Consider the following 22117-nt stretch of genomic DNA (forward strand, 5'->3'; position numbering starts at 1 on the left):
ACTACAATGTGGTCATCTACTCCTACCTTTGCTGCAAAACAGCCAGATAAGGTATTATTCTGTATCTTTAAAAGACAATCCTACTGTGCTAATTCAGCAGAGCTTTAGCAAGTGTGAGAGAAGAATCACAGACGTCTGCCCATCTTGACAGAGCACAATACTTTCTGCCCTGAGTAGTCCCAAAGAAGTCACACAGCATGCCAGGTACAAAGTATTTGCAGAAGTGAGCCCTCAGACAGGGCTACAAAAGCTCTGGGTTAAGAAAGCACACACCAACTTGCTTCCACTTGATCTGTTACACAGCTTGACAGTAACAGATAGCCAGCTGCATTAGTGTCAATGTACAGATAAGTTTCTCTCAATATCTGTCACAAAAAACAGACGCAGTATCAGTGTGCCAGCTGCATTATCGGTCACTACATAGTTGATCATACTTAATAACATCCTCGAGCCCAGACAGGACATGAAGACAGCAATTACAAGCGTGTGCCACCGTCACCCAGATCGTTCTGACTTGGAGCTGCTGACTCGGCGCGCACTCGACGAGTGCCTGCCCACCGCCTTTTCCCTCTCAAACACATTAGCTTGCCTCAATATGGGGCCAGAGTTTGTTTTGAAACTCTTAACAGGATCACTGAAAGAAAAGAGGAAAAATACCATAAATGATCCTCTGGACTGCTTCCAGAGTACCGTGTTCTCCTAGCGATTGCTTTGGAAGCAAGCCAAAAATGGGAAATGTTCTTGCAAATGAGCACGCCACCAGGCTCAAGTACAAGTTATCATTTAATTCTTTTGTCAACATCAGCACAGTTAGAAATTAAGAAGCCTGTTCAATAAACAGGTTACTTGAATTCCAGTCACCAAACATCAATTCTTCTCTATCCATCCCTGCCATGCTCATACAGCTCATGTCCCCCACCCCCTTCCTAACATACACTGGGGTTTTTTTTGGATATTTTCTCTCCCTTATTGAAAGTCAAATAAAATAAATATATTAATTACATCAGTGATAACTAGGTCTGTAATCAAGAGCAAGTTAAGTAAAAAAAGGAAAAAACAAATCAGTTGCTCAGAAAAAAAATCTAAAACCTCAACACAGACTTCTATGGGACACAGCACTTAATATTTTTAACAGACCTCTAATACAGTCTACTGAACAGTTTTGCCAGGGCAGTTTTTCACATTACAATTACTCCTAATGAGATCACCCTCTGCAGAGTTTAAGACTTCATCCTTTCCCAACAGAACAATGAAAGATTTGTGTGGAGCTACAAAGACCTCAGACCAACTCCACTCCATCTTCTACTGAATTTCCTCATAGAAACTCGTCAAAGCAGAAGTGTGGTTTTTTTCATGTGGACAAACTATTAATAAAGAGACTAATTTACTTTTTTTTGGGATGTCCCAAATCCTCTACCATTTTTGAAGTCCTCATCAGACTGAGGAACTTCAGTGAGTGCTGCCAGCTTGGTTTTTGAGATTATGTAAATTTCTCCTCTTCATAGATTTGTGGGACTTTTTCCACTTTTTCACTTAAAATATTTCTCACCAATAAATGTCTGCCTATCTTGCAATAAACATATGGTGATGTAGAACTCCTTGTGCTACCTTATCATAAAAATTACAGACCTTGTATTAAATGTACATGAAAATACAGGTCTCCAAACAAACTCCAGATTCTCTTGTTCTTACTGGAAGCAAAGAAAATAAAATATTCCTTCTCATACTATGCAGAAATGTCTTATGCCTGTAGCCCCAGTAACAGCAAGGCTAAGGTCAAGTATAATTCTAAGAACATGGTTAACTGAATTAGTCTTGAATCAGGAAGTACAACTCAGTAGTCTCTGATCTGCTAGTATTTTAAAATAATCACAGTGATTCAACTGCAAGCGAAAAATTTAGAGTTAGTTTTGTGTAAAAAAATATTATAGAAAGGCTATCATACTTTATTCTGAAAATTTGATAGTCCAATTGAAATATATGTCTTGCATTTAGTTTTCACACACTTGACACAAACTCCTAACTCGGTTTTGATTTTGTGTGTATTCTTCCCATTACTAGCCAAACCCATTTTATTTGTTACATGCATTTTAACTTCCTTATAATTATGTCAGGGATCATGTGGAAGAACAAACTGTTTACCTACTCATACCTGACATTATTGCTACAATGTTCTGTGATAGGTATGATTTACTCAGCCTTACCAAAGGGTACAAGAAACACATTAATCAGTTCATAATTTTAGTCCTGAACCTATCTTTATACTTACAACTTCAATGTTTTTCTTTAAATTTAAAACTGCATTGTGCAACCACTGATTTTCATAATCAGACAGACTGACTGCGTTAGATTAACCAGTGTGAACTTCACAGACTGGGGATCTGAAAACTTTAAAAGCAGACTGATTATGCATTTATCTTAAAAAAAAGCAGGAAAAAAAAAACCAGAAAAATCTGGTAGAACATGACCTACAATTTACAGCAAACTGTGTTTACTTACGTTCACAGGTGTCTCCTTTCTGCTGGTATCCTGCTTTGCAGATACATTTTCCAATAGGCACTAACCATTCTCCCTCCGCGCTACAGTGCATCTTCGGCGCGTTCTCCGCCTCCTCCTCCGCGCTGCTGACACAAGTTCCTCGAACTTCAACTAAAGAGGAAAACTCTGAGCCAGTCACTGTGTCAGGAAAAATAGCTAAGTTCTCAATGATGGACCAGCACTTCTTGTAGTAGACTTTGACAGAGACCAAAGCAATGCAGGCCCCTACGTCCTGAAACGCAAGATAGAATCCTTTTTTGGACAAAGGTCCAATTTCTCTCACCTCTGTGTTAAGTTTCATTTTTCTCTCCCCAAGATCACCCTGGGTAAAACTTTCATCTGCTGCAATAGTGTCTATTTTTACATATTGGTTTTCTCGGATATTCCTGCCAGTGTCGTAGTCTGTTTCATAATAATACAAGTTAAAAGTTTCTTTACAAGTCCCCAGAACTCCAGGAAGACTGTTACAATCCCTCAGAGTGAATTTCAGTTCTACAAAAATCCTTTGTGCATTGCTTTTTGCAATCCAGTTAGTCCGAAGCCAGTTGTTTTGGTTTGATTCCATCACCTGGCATACCTGGTATGTTCGTATAGGAGTGTAGTTTTCATCCAGTCCACTAATTTCTTCCCACTAAAATGATAACAAACAGTTAGTAATAAACAAGAAGTATGTCACCAGTTGTAACTACTGAGTATTTAAAAAAGCTTCACACAACTCACATTTTCCTTCTTTTTAACAGTAAGTTATTAAAAATACTGTTAAGTATCTAAATTAATAAAATATATATTAATGCAGGAGTAGGCTCTCTCTCTCCCTTCATGTTTTTCCCACATCCAACTTCTAAAAATCTTTGTCATTTCACGGGCACAGTTGAAAAGGGACAGCTTCAGAAAAGGCTGTGTAGCATACCAGGTTCTGATTTCACCCTGAGCTCACACGTATTTTTAATGTCACAATGGAGTGAGCAAAGACCAAAAGGAGGAAGGTAGCTTCTCTTCAAAGAAACCTAATGTCAGTGAAGTCTTAGAAACTGAAATTGCTTAGCATTAGAGTACATAAAACTTGTGCATATAAAGCTTACAATGAAACTTGCAGTTGTATAGAAAGCATGGGATCAGGTCCTGAAACTCATGAGTCAGATGATTCCCACCCCTATGTAATCAAAATGGCATAGAGAGAGGGCAAGAGAAAATTGACAGAATTAAAAATCTGAAAGAAAGGAAACACTTGAGTTGCCTCCCTTTCTTTCAGTGTGCCTTCTGTTTTATTTACAAACTGAAAAGATAAGTAGGAGCTCCTCCTCACCTCACCTTTTGTCCAGCGGCTGCACCCCTATTAGAAAAGGCAAACTTTATTTAGCTGGGAGTTCAAATGAACCATGAGACTACATACAGAATTAAAAACAACCTGTATGACTGAAAGCTCTCTGGTTCAAAGCCTGAGTTTGTCGATGCTCTCTCTTTAGGCTACCAACTGTGTAACGAGCTGGTAAGCCTTTAACAATCCCACAGTCTTTAACAGCCTTTGGTAGCGTGGGAATTTGCACCTCCAGCAATGGCAAACCTTCCAGTGAATTGAACCAGGCAGATCTGCCCAGGTGTAACCAAAACATTCCTCGTCTCTCACCTTTTTTCACATTTCTTGTAACATTTCAGTGCCTGCAGAAACTGCAGCTGTAGTAAATTAGAGGAGCGGGGTGAGCTATCGTCACCCCAGGATACAGGCAACCAATACTTCTCTGGATGGCACTCAGCCCTCTGGCCCTGTGTCAATAATGCACTTAAGCTCATGCTTAAGATCAGTGACTGTACTTATGAGCTTAATGGTAAGCACATGCTTAAGTGCTTTGTGGGACTCGTATAGTCGGCACCTCTGCAGGATAGAGCATCCACTGACATTCCTCATGCCGGCAACCAAGCATGGAAGGCATTGGCTTCCCAGATCAGGAGCCACACAGTGTACATGACTCTGCAAGCCTACTTGACAGCAAATGAGACCATTTCAATGTTGTTGTCTGTTTCAGGAAAAAACAGATGTGGCTGAATTGATGCTGGAAGTTATCACCACAAAATACATCACAGCTCCAGATGCTGAAATGCACAGAAGTTGTAAATATCAAAGCGCCTTTCAAGGACCTACAGTTAATACAGACAAGATATATACAGTATTATATATTATATGCATATGGTATTAAATTATTGAAATAGATTATTAAATGCTCATGGAGTTAGCAGAAGTGATTGCATATGGAAGAGTATTAACCTCTGAACAAAAGAATGTCTATCTTCATAAAGATTTATTAGAGCTGAATGAGTAATTTTTTTCACCTCTATAAGAGCTAGAAAAAACAAGAAAAAGAAAAAAAGGGGCCCTGGAGTGAGAGGGTTTTGGCTATACTATGATAATAAAAAACATCTCCACATTAAAAAAAAATCCCATCAAAATTATAAAAAAGGCATAAAGCCTAAAATTTCGCCAGGTAATGCTATGTCCTTTGGGGTTTCTTTGAGATGGTTTGAGGGGTTTTTTTTGTTTGTTTTATATTTTATCTTGTGTAAGCATTCTTCCCTTAAGACACCAAGACAGATTCTGGAAGAAGATATCCAGTAAGACAATGTATTCCATCTTTGACATGAAAGTAACTCTCGTGCACCCACAACAGAATCTGTCTCCTTGAGTTTTGATGTGGATTGCTCCACCACAACAAATCACCATTCCTCCTCAAAAAAACCCACAAACTGAAAGAAACAAAAAAAAAGCAACAAACAAAATACATTTTACAAAATCAACCTACTCTTCACAATACAACACAAATGAGTTTTCTCAGAGTCAAAATCCTACTACACAAGACTAGCTAGCATCAAAGAGATTCTTATGTACAATCAAGGAAAATAATACAATTCACACAAGAAGCACTACTTTTTTTGATCCCTAGCATTAAGCACTGGAACTATTTTTCCATATTTTGCCAAAGCAATAAAATTAGGGAAATGTGATTTATGATGCAATTATGTTATCACAGTGTCTGCAACGAAAAAAAAAAAAATCAGTACTTCAAGATATTTTCACCTATGGCAGGTGAGGTTACCACCATTCATTTAAGTTTTCTTATAGTGAACAATTTCACAGAAAGAAGACTCCACTTTTTTTTGTCCTGCTGCAAAATATGGTGCTATACATGCAAATCTGTTTGAATATGCCCTGTTCTATTGGTTTCAATTTATGGTATTTTAACTTCTTAGTTATCTTAACAGCATTAAATGTAGCATTTGCAGTTGAATGAGGCATTTAACGAGTGTCTGACTGATATATTCTCTACTGTGATTATGCAGTAGTTTCTCTCAAAATTTTCTGTGTTCATTCCCATGAAGCCTTTATTGCATAGTAAATAATTCAGTAATTAAAATTAGAAAAACATTTATTTTCAAAATTACATTATTAAAATGGTACTTTCATGCTAATTTGCAGACAACTTTTCCTGAACACTTTCACACATGCAAATCTAGCCATTAGTATTGATTCACTTTTAATTTGTGATTGAAATTCACTTCTACCTCTGAAACTCTCTTGTCACTGTTTGTTGAATTGGACTCTACTTTCATCTTTCAGTATGATGATGTGTAACATGTGTTGACAGGTCTTTCATTATCTACAGGTTAGCTTAATATAAGTGTCACCAAGCTAATCTTCCAAACACCCCTGGTAAAGGCTTCAATCAGGGCAAAACGCTAATGCTGAGGTTATTGGCCATCATACACATTGAGCCCACATTACATTCCCTCTCAAATCCTTAGATTAGTTTCCAGTTTATGCTTGTATTGATACTACAATCTTGCTTTTAAAGAAAGACACTTCCACATTTTCATTCTTCTTATTTAAAGGATTTGTTACACTTTTATATCCCTACTCACACTTCACGCTCTTCTGGCTCCAGATTTCTTAATGAACTGAAGATTAAGGGACTGATCCCCCAAGTTCTTGTTCGTGCAAGGTGTCACAATAGATTCAGCAAGGCTGTTTCCATGAGCAAGAACTGTCCATGTAATTTATGATTTGTCAGAAGAAGCTCATGTAGGACTGAGTTAAGATAAGACAATATATCCATTATATTTTTCTGAAAATGTTCTTCCTCAAGGCTTGAGGAAGAAGAGGTTTTATAACACTTTTAATTCAGACTGAAAGCAGCATTTCCCAACTTTACATATATAATAAATAAGACAATAACACTGATGTTTCTAAACATCTCATTTTTATAATGGTGTAATTTACAATGGTACATTTCATAGAATGCCATAAGATTAATTTGTACGCAAGCTGGAGGTGGCCTTAACCACATAATTCGTGCCTAGTTCCAGATATCAAGCTCCTCAAGGCTTGGGGATGTTTCAAGTTTGGAATGTCATTTCAAACACATCTGCAGTATAAATGTTTTTATTTTAGAGCACTTCAATCTGTGCTATTCAATTACAAAGAAAACATCGTAAACAAATTTATGATCACCCATTCTACAGAAAATGAAAAACATATTTTTAGAAAGTTTCCACACAGAAGCAGATCTGTTGTTTCTAAGGGAAGAAAAAAAGTGATTTAAAATACTGTGTTATAAATATACAGTGTAATCCTTTGTACAGCACAAAGAAATACATTACAAAGCACAAAAGTAACAAAAGTTTCCAAGGAGCCACTTGCTTTTAATTGGCTTGTACATTTGTACACTGTAACCTGAGGTTTCATTCTAAAAATGAAGAAGCCATTAACACTTGGTATGATTACTGAGAGAAATATGAGGGGGAACTAGTTTAAAGCAGGTCTTTCAACTGCTTCAATAAACTGACTACTCATCTTTAGGAACTTAAGTTTTGCCTGCAGTACTTACCCCATTGGGAGGAGAGGAAATCCATTCCAACTCTGTCTGTTGTGCTTTAGAGTCCAGCAGTATTACTAAAAAAAGGAAAAAAAAAAAAAAGAAATTCCACAACTTGTTAAACATAACAAGGGGGGATTTAAAACTAAGGAACAAAATATAAATTTTCAAAAGTGATAGAATTAACATAACTTTTGTACAGATTGATATTTCTTCATATTGTTAAAAAAAATATCTGCAACCACAACTATTTATTTGTAAACCAACAAATTATTATGTACCATTTACATATAAGCAGATACACATATCTGCTTATATGTGAGCAAAACTACATATATCTTTACAATTTCATTGCTTAAAATAAAGTGAGGGATTTTTAGTGCTCTGAAGTGCTGTTAATCAGTCATTAAGATGCATACTCCCTCCCTCTCCTTTTTCATAAGGACATTTTCCATACGCTGGTCATTACAATCAGCTTAAAGCACACAGGCATTTCAACACATTTCCAAACTGATTTTTACAGGACTGGTCTATACCTCCCCGAGAGTCACTTTGAAAAAGCAATGATATTTTCTGAGTGTCAAAGTGAAAAATATTTTCACGAGTATTTTTATTTCATAAGGAAAAGGAATAATTCTGCAAATATCATGACAACCAGGAGTACAGAAAATAAAAGACTCTGCAATTACCTCGCTTACACAAAATCAGACTAATTCACTTTATGGTAATATCTTCCTAAAATCTTCACATCATGGTGACATTTATATACAGAAGGACATCAGTTCTAGCAGCACCACAATTATTTTCAGCTAAATGTAACCCTACCTCCAAAAGTGGTTAATCACAGCCTAATAAACCAGCTCTTTAGTAGCACTCCTAATTTGAACCTATTCCATATACCTTTAGCTATAAGGTTATTTATAACCTCATACACAGCATTTCTGTACTGTCTAAGATATTTAGATGTGTGACTTAAGGCTGTAACTTGAAGCAACTTTTGCAGGTCTAACAAAACAGTTTTAATTCTAGCTTTGGCCCTTTCTCCAAGGAGAATTTAACACAAAATTTCAATGAATTACTAAAAAGATGCCTAAAAAATCATACCGTAATACATGGAATGTTAGCTGAACACAAAACGGTAGCTTCCAGGCCTGTATTTCAGTAATGAAGTGGAACTACTCATTAAGGAAGTTTGATAGTCTCCCTCCAGAAAGATTACCTGCTTATGTCATTAAGGTTGGATTCAAGGGGCTTTACTTTGTAACATTTTCTATAGAAAAGGTGGTGTATGTGGCGGCTTGTTAAACAACAACATTTATAATGGTCCTGGAAAAAAAAAGGTACCACCAAAAATTTAACCGTTTCAGCACCAGCACACTACGGCTGCAATTCATTATACTTTTTATTTGGCAGTAATTCTCCATCACGTAGCAACGGGTGAGCACATCAGAGAAAGAAAAGATAACAAGCAAACAAAACAAACAAAAAGAAAACCCACAAAGAAACAAACAAAAAAAAAAAAACCCAACACAGAAACCCCTGCTCTGCAAACACCCCTTGTAAAGAAATCCTGGCGTTCCTTCTGGCATCCAAAGTTACCGGGGAAGAGCTTTCCAAGCCAGCGGCTGCTGCCCTGCTCCCTGCGCGGGGAGACCCGTGGCTGTCACGGCTCGTTCAGCAACGCGGGGAAGTGATGCGGGGGACGGCGCCGCGCCCCGCGCCCCCCGCCGGCAGCCGCAGGGGGTCCGCAGCCTCCCGCGCCGGGAGCGCACCGGGGCTCCAGCGCGGTCGCTCCGCGGGGGAGCTGCGCAGCGCGCTCCGCGGCGCGGCGGAGAGCGAAAGGAGGCGGAGAGGCGGCGGGCGAAGCGCGGGGGCGCGGCCGCGGGAAATGGGCTCAGCGGGGCTCCGCGCAGGCGGGGAGCAGGGGCCTCTCGCCTCCGCGGGGAGCCGCAGTGGCGCTCCGGGCGCTGCGCGGAGCTGCGCGCAGGCGGCCGCGCCCCCGCGCCGAACAACGGGGCTTGGCGGCCGAGCCGCGAACCAGTCCCGTGGCCGCCCCCGCTACACCCCCGACAGCCGCGGTTTTGGGAGGAAGAGCCCGGGACAGCGGCCCCCAGGAGCCCCGAGCTGTCGCAGACACGGAGCGAATGGATAGCCCGCTCCTCGTGTCCGCGCTGGACCCGAGGGTCCTGCCGCTGGCAGAGGGCTCCGCAGGTAACGCGGTCACTTTCTCGCTTAGAGAGACAGACGGACCCTGCCCCGTTCCTCTCCAGCATCTCACCGCGGCTTCTATTGAGCTACAGAAAGGAAACTCAGGAAACTTTTTAGCCTTTTACCCCTCCCAACCCTTTTCCGTACCCAGCGGGGAGGGGTAGGAAACCACGCGGGGCTGCTGCCGCCACCGGCCCTTCGGCGGGGCCGGCGGTGAAGCTGTAAAGTTACTTTTTTGTTGTTGTTGTTTTGGTTTGTTTTTTTTTAAGCTCGCTCTTTCTTCCGCCAGAGTTTTCTGCCCTTACAGCAGGTAGCCGCTATCAATCCCTGTCTGCCGCTCGCCCCCTCCTGACCCTCCTTTGGCTAGGTGATTTTTCCCGAATATACAGGCATTATACACGCACACTCAGAGGTATAGATGCATACATAACCACCCACACACGTATAACACAGAAACCAGTGGGAAGCACCGGCGTAGCTCCGATCAGGGAGCAAGCCGTAGGGCAGAGCGGGGCAGGCAGTCCGCACCCTCCCCGTCCGACTGCCCGGCCCTTCTCCTCTCCCCACCCCACGGCTACTGGTTACTGCTCCCCGCGGGAGGGTTTCTGTGCTTTACAGCCCCTCCAAATAAACTTTCGAAATGCTGCTACGGGAAAGCTCCTTCTTCTTTCCCTCTCTAATCTCGCCATGGACTTCGTCTTTTAAGGGCAGAGCACATTTTAATTGAGGCATTTTTTAGAGCTCCAAATGATATTTTATTGCATGCCAGAGGTTTGATGAAAAATACTGACGCATCCAGCTGAGGCGGGGGGGGAACCCCAAACGCATACATATGCAGAGGCACCGAAAATGCCCTGCCTCCCCCTTCCCGTGTCATGTCGTGTGTGTCTTCGTCCCCCCCGAAGATGGAGACGGACCTTCGCCTTTGGCTGTCAAGCGCGAGCAGGGCGCTCCTTTAAATCATTTCGGATTTTCTCAGCGTGAAAAAAGAGATTCCCAGATGGGCTTTGTGAATTGATTTTAAACACCTCCATCAGCCTCTGATACAAAACTGACTGATTTGTGCGCGGGGGAAACAAATGTGCGGGGTGCGCCTTACACAGATACCAGTATTAGACTGACGAGAAGGGGGAAGCTCCGTTGTGCTACGCAGATGGTGTAAAAACCCTAAACCTCTCTCCAGCGATGCCGGGGGAGAGCACACACGCTGCAGGCACACGACGCCGGGCCGTATGTATCCTCTAAACACATGTCCAGCCTGCACGGCTGGGACGTGCCGAACTGCACCCCGATGCTCCTTCCCGCGGTCTGTGCCCGGCCCCGCTGGGCCGGAGCGCTGCAGGCCCCCGGCGGGGAGCGCCCCGCAGCCCCAGCCCCGCGCTGCGCCTTGCCTCCCACCAAGCGTCCCGAGCCCTAAAACTCGGCCCCCAGCCCCTGCCCAGGGAGCAGCGAGGTAACCCGCCCTGCCTACACCTCCTCGGGAGGATCCGGGCTGGCACGGGAGAGCGACGCTCCCGGTACGGATACCCGGGCCGGGGGCTCTCCCAGCCCCATTCCTCCTCATCACGTGCGAATGCCTCGCAAACCTCATTCCTGGGAGCAGAGGCAGTTGTCCCGGTCCCTCATACATACACATGCACAGCCCCCAGTGAATGCCGTGCTTTTTCCTCCCTCCCACCTCAACCAAAAAAGTTTTTTTTTTTTTTTTTTTTTTTTTTTTTTTTTTTTTTTTTTTTTCTGAGAGGGGGGCTGATAAGCAGCTGGCAGGGGCAGGAAGGTCCCCTACTAAGCCACCAAACAGACTTCGCGGGGAAAAGCAATAAATAAGCTCAAACTTTTTGTTTTCCGCATCACCTTACCTTCTTTTGCAGCCTGTGCCTCCCCCGTGTGTGCAAAGCGGAACAGCCAGACGGAGCACAAAATAATCCAAGAAGGGAGCCTACTTTGGAAAGCCATGGTGCAGGAGCGGGGTGATTTTATATTTCTAGCTCTCTATTCCTAGACACTGCCACTGCCGCCGCTTGGTGGGTGCTAGAGGACGGTGGAGAATTTGCTGTGCTAGTCTGTGGCTCGGCGGTCCCTCCCTCCAGGCTGCCTTTCTCTTTCGCCTCCTTCTCCTCCGCCTCCGCGCCGCTGCCCGGCTCCCGCACCGGGCCGGCCGCCCGCCAGCCCCGACTGCAGCCCGGCCGCCCGCGCCGCGCGCCGATAATATCAATGAGGGCAAGGGGGCGGGGCCTCGGCCGCGGGGCGGCCCGTCCCTCAATGTGACTGACAGCACCTTCTGACCAATCAGCAACAGCTATCGGCGGCCGGCGGGCCGAGCCTCCCCCTGAGTCGCCGCGGTCAGGGGGGCGGGGCCGGCTGCGCTGGCCAATGAGCGCGTGGCGGTGTCGGGTGTCTGCCGGTGCCGGCGAGCCGCGGGCTGCGCGCGGGGCGCAGCTTTTGTCGGAGGGGCCGAGCCGCGAGCCGCGAGCGGGCGCCGAGCTCGGGCGGCTCTCGGCGCGTCCCGCACGCCTGGGGGCGACTGCCCGGATCGTCCTGCGAGCCAGGGGACGGCCGTGTATCCCTCCCCCTGGGTTCCCTGTGGTCTCCCCGTATCGCAGCCGCCGGGGTAGCGAGGGAGCGGGGTCCCGGCCCGGGTCCGGCCTCTGTCCGAAGCCGAGCAGCCGCCGGCGGGTCCCTGCGCGGTGCCCGCCCGTGGCCGGGCTGAGCGCGCACCTGGGTCGCTGGCACAGAAAGGGAAACTTCGGCAGAAGCTGCGGGATGGTTCCCTGAGACAGCCCCGCCACAACAGCCAAGTTCCTCGGGGCTGACATCACTTGGGATCCCTTCCCTCTGTTGCGTTCGTGTTTTCCACCCCGCGTCTACGGTTTGCCCCAAATATGAAGAACAGGTTAATGGCAATATAGATATTATGTGGGGAGGGAAAGGAGAGGCTGCTTCCCCCCTGCCCTCTCCGGGTGTAACCTGAAGCGCGTGTAATCCTCTAACAATGAGACAATTTAAATAGGAGGGGGAGGGAAAAAAAAAGTGAAACCCGAGGGGGAGAGGAACTTGCCAAATCTCTCTTGTCAGCGCTCATCCTGCAGTCCGGGAGAGCTTTTGCCGGGGATCCATCACGCCCCCACCCCTCCGCTTTCCTTTCTCCAAACCCACGCCTCGCTCCTTCGGAGTGAAACAACTGCGGGACAGACACGCAAACTTGCCGCTCCCCGGATGAGGCCGCGGAGCGGAGCGCGGGGCACGGTGGCTCCGTGCGAGCGCACCGCTCCCGGGCCGCGCCGGGGCCGGGGCCGCGCAGCCCCCGCGGCGAGAGGCGGCGGCCCCGGCTGCGGTCCCCGCTCCGCGCCCCCTGCGCACCCCCTGCTCGGCCCCTGCCTCCTCCACCTCTGTCCCGCTCAACCTTCCCGGGGCCGATGCCGAGCGGCATGGACCGGGTTTTGTACTGCGCTAAAGGTGCGTGGTCGTGTCCTTTCGAAGGATAGATACTGCGATGTAAACAGAATAAGTGACTATCGTCTCGGAAGCAAGGGAAGGCAGCGAAGAGCCAGGGGTGTAACTGCAATTCGGTGGCAAGATTGTGCGAGGATCTGAAACACGCCTTGCGCAGATGCGGATCCTGATATAGAAAATGTTATGCCATAAATGGGAATTTAAACTGGGGGGGAGGTTTGTTTGTGGAACCTTTAGGTAGATAAGACACAGTTAGAATTACTACTAACAAAATAACAATATTGTAGTGCTCAGCATTGATGGATAGACAGCCACCATACTCCGGGCTTTGAGCACTTTCCCTGCGGGCTCCTTGTGTGTAGATAGAGAGGCTCCAAAATGTGCTGTATTTCTTTCACTTGCTGAATAATTATTATGGCTTAGAATATGACAGTTTTTGTGTTTCATTCAGAATGCTCTGTTGATACTTTGGATACCATGGTAAGTGTAGGCATAGTGCATACTCTTGCTTTTCTCATCCTCTGCCGTCTGTCATACCCATCCTCATGGATGTGTACTTAGAAAGGGGAGCTGTGCAGAGCAGTGAGTAGGCTTATCTTCTTTTTTAAAGGCTGTTTTAAATACACGCCGAGATTTTGTGACTTCTTGGCAAATTTTCACTGATTAAGTTAGTTTTCATGTTGCATATATTGTAACAGTGATTAATGAAGATGTAGGAAGTCTTCAAGATAGTTAGTCCTCCACAGTTTCCTAGCACGAAGTGCAAGCATTTATTATGTCACTAAGCCAAAAAGACAATTTTCACCCCTAAGAATGTACTAAAAAAATTGCATTGAGATTCTGAGTGACTATGTTTATAAAAATGTAGAAACTTCCTAAATGAAAATATTTACAGGAGAAAGGCTTAAATGGTAACAAGGTGTCTTCCTGTCCTGCATATATTATTAGGCCAGACAATCCTTTTTAACATCACCTGCATTTATACAGATTATACTGTACTATTTTATACAATTCAATATTGTATGTGTATGATATATGTATCAGATCATACACATATACAAGGATTCTCAGAGTTATGTAAATGTATGAACCACACAAAGTATGTGTGTGTACATGAGTGAGTGTACAATGAAATTAAATAAAAGATTAAAAAAAAAAAAAGAAGGGTATATTCTTCCTGATCAACCCATTTTAATGTCCTGTCTTCCTGATAATTGTAAATTAAGATAAAGATGACATATTTTATGTACTGCTTTGTTAAAACAGTCATGGATGTATTCACTGTTACACCAAAGCATTCCATATACATCAAGAGTGTCTATTAGTGTTGGGAGTGGTTTTTTGTGCTTCTCACACATCAAATCTTTGTGAAATTGATGAAGAATTTGAAATCATTTTTTAGTGAATTTGATTGTTCTGTTGTCTCTGTTTATTTGTAGTGTTTTCTAATACTGCATTTTATTCTGTAGGATGCATGTCCTGTATTGCATCTCATCCAGCTATGTTAGATCTTCTGCAAAGAAAAACAGAAAAGAGATATAATACAACAGAACAAAAATACTCAAGCTAAATGGAACTACAATCCTCAGATTTAGTAACAAAATCTCTGGGAGAAGAAGGAAATAAAAACGTGGGGAAAAAAGGAACTGGGAATTTCATTCAATTCAATGCGTTACTATTCAGGTACCACCAAAAGAAATGGTTAATGGGAAAAGAACAATGTTATCCAAGATTGTCTCTTTATTCTGTTTTGTTCTTTTTCTCCTGTAGGCCAGATTCTGTCTTTTATTTTCACTTGTAGTTAGAATGATTTTCTTGATATTGCCAAGCTTCACTATGCTGGTACTAACTTCATGCTAGCTGAGCTTCTCTATGCTGAATTGCAAAGCTCTAACCAGACTTTGGAAAAATACTTAAATAATTTCTTCCTCAAAATTTACTAACTCTATCTTCACCAAAACTCGATCTGAAATTTTGGCACAAGAAATATAGGATGAATTCTAGGGCTACGCAAGCATATGTAAGGAAATTAGCATAATTTGAAAGTTGTTACAAAGTTCTGCTTTCACTAATTTTCTTCTTGCAGGATTCATTCTTTCTTTCTTTTTGACTTTGTGCAGGGCTGAAGTGAAATATCAATAGTTTAAAAAAGCTGCTAAAGTTTAGCCTCAGACACTGTTTCTGTACATCATGTTGTCTTTGTTCTGTCCACAGAACAGTGATCCTTAAGACCGGTTTTGGAAAAAAAAAAAAAAAAAAACCAACCCTTGAACACTGTTTTACAGTAGCAAAAGAAGAAATTAGTTTTAAGTAATAAAAGAAGATCTTCTAAACCCTGAATTTTTGGTCTTAAGCTAAGTAATCCCTGAGCTGTTTTTATCCATGCACAAGATTTTCTGTGAAATACATAGTACACATTTTTGTGCAATTTTTGTCAATTTTTTTGTATACTTTTTAATATAAAATTCAGTGTCTTTCTGACACTTCACTTCTAAGTCATGTATGTATAATAAATCATTATATCAGACTTTGCATTTAGTTTTACAGATGTAATGGCACTTGCATTCCAAATCTAGTCCAGAGATGGATTTTCCATACACTGTTGATTTCAGATAATCTGGTGGATTTATAAGTCAGAGTAGCTCTATTATAGTAAAGAAGGCAATATATTAAATAAATATTATTGGTTCATAAAGAAACTGTAGAGAATTGGGACTGGTTTGTTTGAAAAGCATGCTCATATAAAAAGTTCTTTTTCTAGTTAAAATGCCAGTTTGGTTTTGGGTTTTTAAAAACTATTTTAGTTAACACTAATCAAAAATAGTGCCGTAAAGCTTCACACTTTAAAGTCTTTACTTATATCAGAATAGTAATAAAAATTCACTGTCAAATTTTCTCTTGGGAGATTTAAAGTTGTACTGTGCTAAATAGATACATAGATCATGATTTCCAAATCTATGAATTTTCAATACACTTTGAGAAACACTACAGAAATAGCGGTAGGATGGTGTGTCATCTTGCCATTTAATGGAAATGAAATGCATTCTATAGAACAGCACAAATTAAATTCACATTAAACACACAGTGAACAAAAAAAGCCTTTGCCTTTTTGGCAAAGGAGGAACAAGAGCAGAGTTGTAGAGGGTCCAAAACCATGCTTCATTTGGGTCCTGTGAGACTGTTTCCCCTGATAAACCTCAATTTGGAAACTGCTTTACTGAGCAACAAAAGTCTTTGGAGAACATACTGTCTCTTTGTTGGCCATTCTTCAGAGTCTATTAGTATATCACACTGTGCTGCAGACCTTCCCCTGGGAAGCTTGAGCAGGACAAGCCTGTGCCATCATCCTGTGATAGCATCTGGAGATATTCTGAAAGGAGATAATTTGCCTTTCTCACCTGTGAATTAAAGGAGTGTCTTTGTGTCCAGATGCAACAACAAGTATCCAAACATATAAGCTCCTTGTTGACTTCAATTCTTTGTAAGGCTTAAAGCTTCAATTTTTCCTAGGATGTTTGTCATACTAAAAATTTTGCAGAAGAGCCTGACCATAAGGGCAGCTAATTTGTATTTTAGTTAATTAGTTGTAAGTGACAGATAAACTCTAGCAATATGCTCCAGTGAGGTTAGTATCTTCCTGTTCTTATTCAGCACAAGTGACATCTGATCACTTCCATCTGTGACAGTCCTAGATTCTTCTTTCAGCCCAGCTGAGGTGAAAAATCAGACCCAGTAGATTTCCTGTTTCCATATATTACCTCCTCTTACAGTCAGTCTCAATCTCTCAATTTCCTTCTGTGAAAGAGCATGAAAGCATCTCTTCTCTCAATCTCCCTTCTGTGTTAGGAGGTAGGAGGGGAAAGGATAAAAGAACAGATGCAATAACCCTTATTTAGTTCTGAAAGAGAAACTACAGATTGCAATGGCAGGAGTTCCAATGCTTTCACCTCTAGATCCAGGAAGTGTAGTGATGTGGAGCACCACTACTGACAGGAAAGCTGCCAAAGTGTATGGGAGAAGGTGTTCCTTGAAGTAGAATAATTTAAGAATTGCATCTCTCAGGAGTACAACCCTCTGCAGATTTCCATCTTTGTCATATTTCACGTATTATCATACTCTTGTCAAGTTTCCATGCAGATGTAGTGCCACTTCTGTCCTGGTCTGTGGATTTACCTCTCCCCAAAACTGATCTCATTATCCACTGCAAGTAAACCAGATTTCTGGCAAGTAATACACATACTAATTTGTGGAAGCTTGTTTTGTCCTCAGATACTTGATGCTTGCCAGATACACTTAATCACAAGACCTTGCATATTTTATCCCCTTTAAATATGAAAGTGCACGTGATAGTGTGTTTCATGAGTAAGTAATGCTTTATTCAGAATGCATTTCCTTTTGGCTTGAATTTGGCAACTGCAGTTTCAGGATGTGATTACTTCAGTATTTACCGTAGTGTGACGAAGGTTAATAGAAGTACCTAACAAACTGTCTTTCTACAGCCAATTCTGGTTTGTGTAGAGTAATAATATTATACAAATGCAGGCATGATGCAAATCCCCTATAAAATTAAGCTACATGGCTGTATAATGAAGAAAAAAATGCTTTGCTGTAGTAGACCCTAAAGGGCAAGCTAACCCCTGCCTGGATCAGTAAATATGACAAATATAAATCACAGTATTGCAATATTGCTTCGGGTCCCCTTCTGTCCTTCGTGCAACCAGATTAGCTATCTCTATTTCCTTGAAAACATGCACCACAAATGGATAATCTCAGTCCCTACACCACTGAATTTATTTTTATTTTAATTAATATAATTTCACATGCATTTGCCAAGCAAATTCTTAGTTGTTTCCCATCTAAGGCCTCAGTTCAGATAATGTTTTTTCTCACATAAGTGGTTCCATTGATCTAGATGAGAGCTAGGTGATACTCCAACTGAATGAGAGTGACACACTTAACACTAAGTATCTTTCATGCTCTTTCAGGTGAAAAGCACTTATTTTCAAGAACTACTTTATTTGTCCTTTTGCACGTTTTTCTTGAGAAGGTGATTTGAGCTGTAGTGATAAAAAGAGCTAAATGATGAAGTGGGGTGTGGTTTCTTATACACCAGTTTTTTTTGTGTGTTCCTTTTTTCTCATGAATAATATGGCAGCTGTCTGCAGTAATTCATCTGTCATTGTGTTGCCCAGTTGCTTAGTTAGGGTTTCTAATCCAATGCACACCCTTTCTTAATTCTGGCTACCCTGGATAATATTTTGCTACATTGTTGTCTACAATTTATCTGATAAGTAACAAATATATTTTCTACTCATAGTACATATCTTGGAGCATCCTATAATTTCCTTGGGTTTATGATTAAATTAACCATTTATTTTCTAATACACTTTGCTTTCTATCTCAAAGCTAGACTGCAATTTTAGACAGCTGTCTGCCTTGCATTCTGTAATTATTTTGGTTTTAACCATCTTCTTTGGGTAGACTAAAAAGACAATTTGCTATCAGTTTATTTGAAACTTTATTTTTTTCCCTTCTAATAGTACAATTCAAAACATTAAAGTCATCTGTGATACATGAATTAACAACAACTTCTGTTGTGATACATTAATTAACATGCTCTTTTTCCCTTTACTTTTAAAGTTTGTTTTTTTTTATTCCATTTTCAAATATAACCAAATATACAAATCATGTTACAGGAATGAAAATTAATAAATATATCTGGCAGATTGAACCTTAAAACCAAGGAATTCAGATTTATGCTCCCTGTGAGGTAATATGATTTTGTATTTCTTTCACTTATTTCATTTGTACACTACCAGAAAAAATTCTATAACTGCTGTATTACTGTAGTAAGCCCCACAGAAAGAAATCTACTTACCTAAGTGAACTTCCAGTATTAAGATTAAACAAAAAAAAAAAAAAAAAAAAGGTAGTCTACCAGACCCAGGATATTTTAGAAGAAATCTACCTCCTGAATTCCAGGAGAAAAGATCTACTCTTCTTTTCCCTTCTTCATTGTTAACATATATCTTTCTAATCATCCCATATGGCTAGTGGGAGTTTGTTTTTCCCCCAAATGGTCACAGGCTTGTCAATGAATGTTGCTATACAACAAGCAAACAAACAAACAGAAATACCAAAACAAACCACCCAAAAAATTTGCCATTGTGTGCCTCTTAAAATATACAGTCAAAGGACATGGCAGGCCGAAAGAGAATTATGTCACCTTCTCTTTTGGTAAGCTGAAAATGCCCTCATTGTATTCTGAAATGCTCGGAGGTCCTGTGAAATTATGGCACACTCCTAAAGCTGGCTGGTGCACTGCAGGACCAGTTTCAGCCTTTGCTGTCTGGAGCCCTGTCCCAATCCACTCTGCCTTCCCCAACCTGGCCTTAGCTTTGCCCCTTGCTGTGATTTGCAAGTCAGTGCTCTGAAGGTTTCCTTGTGGCATGCCTATGCAAAGGATTTCCTCTCTCAGAGAGAAACAGGGAGGCTTTACTGCTATTCCAGCCTCTTTGTCCTGCCATATAGTGTGCTTTGCAGATAGCCAGCTGTAGTATAATTAAGCTAGATTTTAGGTGCTTAATCAGGCTCAGCAAAATACCCTAGTTTTCACATTCCTTCCTGCTGAAATCAGAATATAGCTTTAAGTCTGCACTGCCTCTACTGTACCTGTTAGTAACTGCTGGCAGCTGGCAAGAGCTTCATCTGAATTTGGATTCACTAGGAGATTATTTAAGATACTTTTCTTTCAAAACAAGTACTGTACCGTATCTGCTCATACTGAGACTTTTCAGTACATTTATTTGTCAAATATGCATATGTATGTGTCTACATACATAATTTCCTCATAAATTCAGTAGTCTTAGATAAATGGAATGTAGAGATAATACAGCTTCGTGCACGAAACACTGTTTACAGAGGGCCAGTCTCTTATCTCCTGTGAATTGACATAATTGCAACAATATTATGCTAGTTGGGGCTTTTTGGCAAGAATTCATGACAGTTACATAATTCATTACAGCCTATTCTAACCTACTGAAATCTATGCATATTTTTAGGCGTAGCTTGTACATTCTCAGTGATTTCTGCTCTGAATTCCCCACTGATGTGCCCTCAGGTTCCCCCTCGGTATGCTTCTGTCACTGTGTCACTTTGAGAGTCACTGTTGCAATTCTTCCACCTATACAATTTTTATAGAAGTCAGTGCAGTGTTTAGATGCACATATGTAATAGGGCTGGATGTTGGTCAAAGCACAGTAGGTCCTGAGCTCTCTTAACAGTCCTTCACACACACTTCCAATTACCAAGTGTTGTGAGTGTAAGCCTCACCTGATGTGAACCCCCAGAGTTGGTGTTTTTATGCCCCTGCTAAGATATCCAATTTATGATGAGTTACACCACTTAAAGCTTTCAAAAATTGTTTATGTGGATATTAAAAAAAATGATCAAGTATCTGGATAATATTAGATTTTTAAAGGAACAAAAATTCTGCATTCTTTTGTGAGGATGGAGAGGTCTTTCTCCACTTCTTCCCGCATTAGCTTTCCACCTGAATTTTCTAGGGGGCTGGGAGTTGTTCCTGAGGAAATTTGACTACAGCTGTGACAGTCAGGTAGGAGATGTTTGAACTGCCCTCTTCTGCACATCCTCAGTGAGTTATGCCTGTCCTCGGGAAGTATCTTCTCTCACCTGAGGGCACAGCAGATCTACATGACTGCTCTCTCACTGTTTTGGTTCTGTTTCAAGACTGTGCTGGAAGAACGAGAGGAGTGAGGGAAGATTAAGTATACAGCCTGCCTCCTCCTCTGCCCTCCTGAACTAGGGAGAAGGGCAGCTTGGGGAAGCAGAGTAGTAGGAGTAAAGACACGAAAAGGGGAGGCTGCTGTGCTTTGCAGGGGGTGTACTGGATTATCACTGTGGGCACTGTCATAGTCACTTTACAGTTTTGTTGCTGTTGGTGCAATTACTGATGATGCCATCATGTGTGCTGTATTATCTATATCTTACCTTTTTTTCTCACCTTCAGTTTTGCTGTTCATAGGGAATTATACAATTCTCAGAAAGGTATAGCTTTGATTTCAAAAGGTGTCTGTCTGTATCCAAATGATGAAAAGCCAGAAGAGTTAAGGAGGCTAAAATAATAAGATTGTTTTAAAACTACATTTGTTTGTGTTTTTTGCTGCTACATCTGTCTAGCATGCAGATACGTGTGATAACCCCACTTCTCTGACAGTTAGGTCACATTAATCAGGCTGCTTCTATAATTGCTTCTTTTTACCTGCAGCTGCCTATTTTGTCCAAAGGAATTCCACATACTTCTGACCAGTGAGGAGACAGCTTTGTTTGGCTAAATTTTGTTTTGCTACATGGAAAGAAATTAGTTCACATAAAAGTCACACTAACTTCAGTGACAGGTAAGATTGGTGTGTAGCAGTGTGAGCTGATATAAAACTCTGGAACTTGGCTTTCAATGGATGTCTTAACACAGCTCAGAAAAGCAAATCCCAGAATAGTATAGCTCACAGAATTGCTACAAAGGAAATAAATGAATGAAAACTGCATGATTAAATGCTTTCATCTGGAAATTTTGGTGCAATATTCAGAAACTCTACAAATTCTTCTAATTCATCATACTCTTTGTTTATTACTAATAAATTATTGTGGTGATGGAAGGAATTCATTACCCTTTCTACACACTTCACTAGTTGCAGGTCATTTATTAATCTGTGTTATCTGGTAAGACTAAAACCAGCTGTAATTACATTGTTAAACATTGATTAATAAGCAGCCCACATCACTAATATAAGCAAGAAGCAAGATAAAAAATCTTTTTAAAGATTTGGAGTAAAATTTGAGCATTCCTTTGGGAATAAGGAAATCTGGATCTTCATAAATATTCATTTTTGTAAAATTCCATTTGCTTGTGCAGCTGTATTTTTGAACACCTTTTGGAAACAGATTAACAAGCAAATTCAATTACACTAGAGTAAACGAACTGCATTCACAAAGTGGTATTAATATACTAAATGAAACATTCAGAATGAAACATT

General features: G+C 41.6%; 1 protein-coding gene across 2 annotated transcripts in view; it reads right to left on the reverse strand.

The window, feature by feature from the left end:
• EPHA7 (EPH receptor A7) overlaps positions 1-11764 on the reverse strand; it is a 162852-nt gene extending 151088 nt beyond the window's left edge. For both annotated transcript variants that reach the window (XM_041478116.1, XM_041478115.1), the window contains exons 1-3: positions 11471-11764; positions 7416-7480; positions 2500-3169 (exon numbers count right to left, since the gene is read on the reverse strand). In XM_041478116.1, the coding sequence (XP_041334050.1) occupies positions 2500-3169; positions 7416-7480; positions 11471-11567 (832 nt within the window). In that variant the 5' untranslated portion in view covers positions 11568-11764. The remainder of the gene's footprint in view (positions 1-2499; positions 3170-7415; positions 7481-11470) is intronic.
• Between the last annotated feature and the right edge of the window lie 10353 nt (positions 11765-22117).

Source organism: Pyrgilauda ruficollis, unplaced genomic scaffold, assembly GCF_017590135.1.
Source record: "Pyrgilauda ruficollis isolate IOZ18807 unplaced genomic scaffold, ASM1759013v1 scaffold43, whole genome shotgun sequence".
NCBI classification, from domain to species: Eukaryota; Metazoa; Chordata; class Aves; order Passeriformes; family Passeridae; genus Pyrgilauda; species Pyrgilauda ruficollis.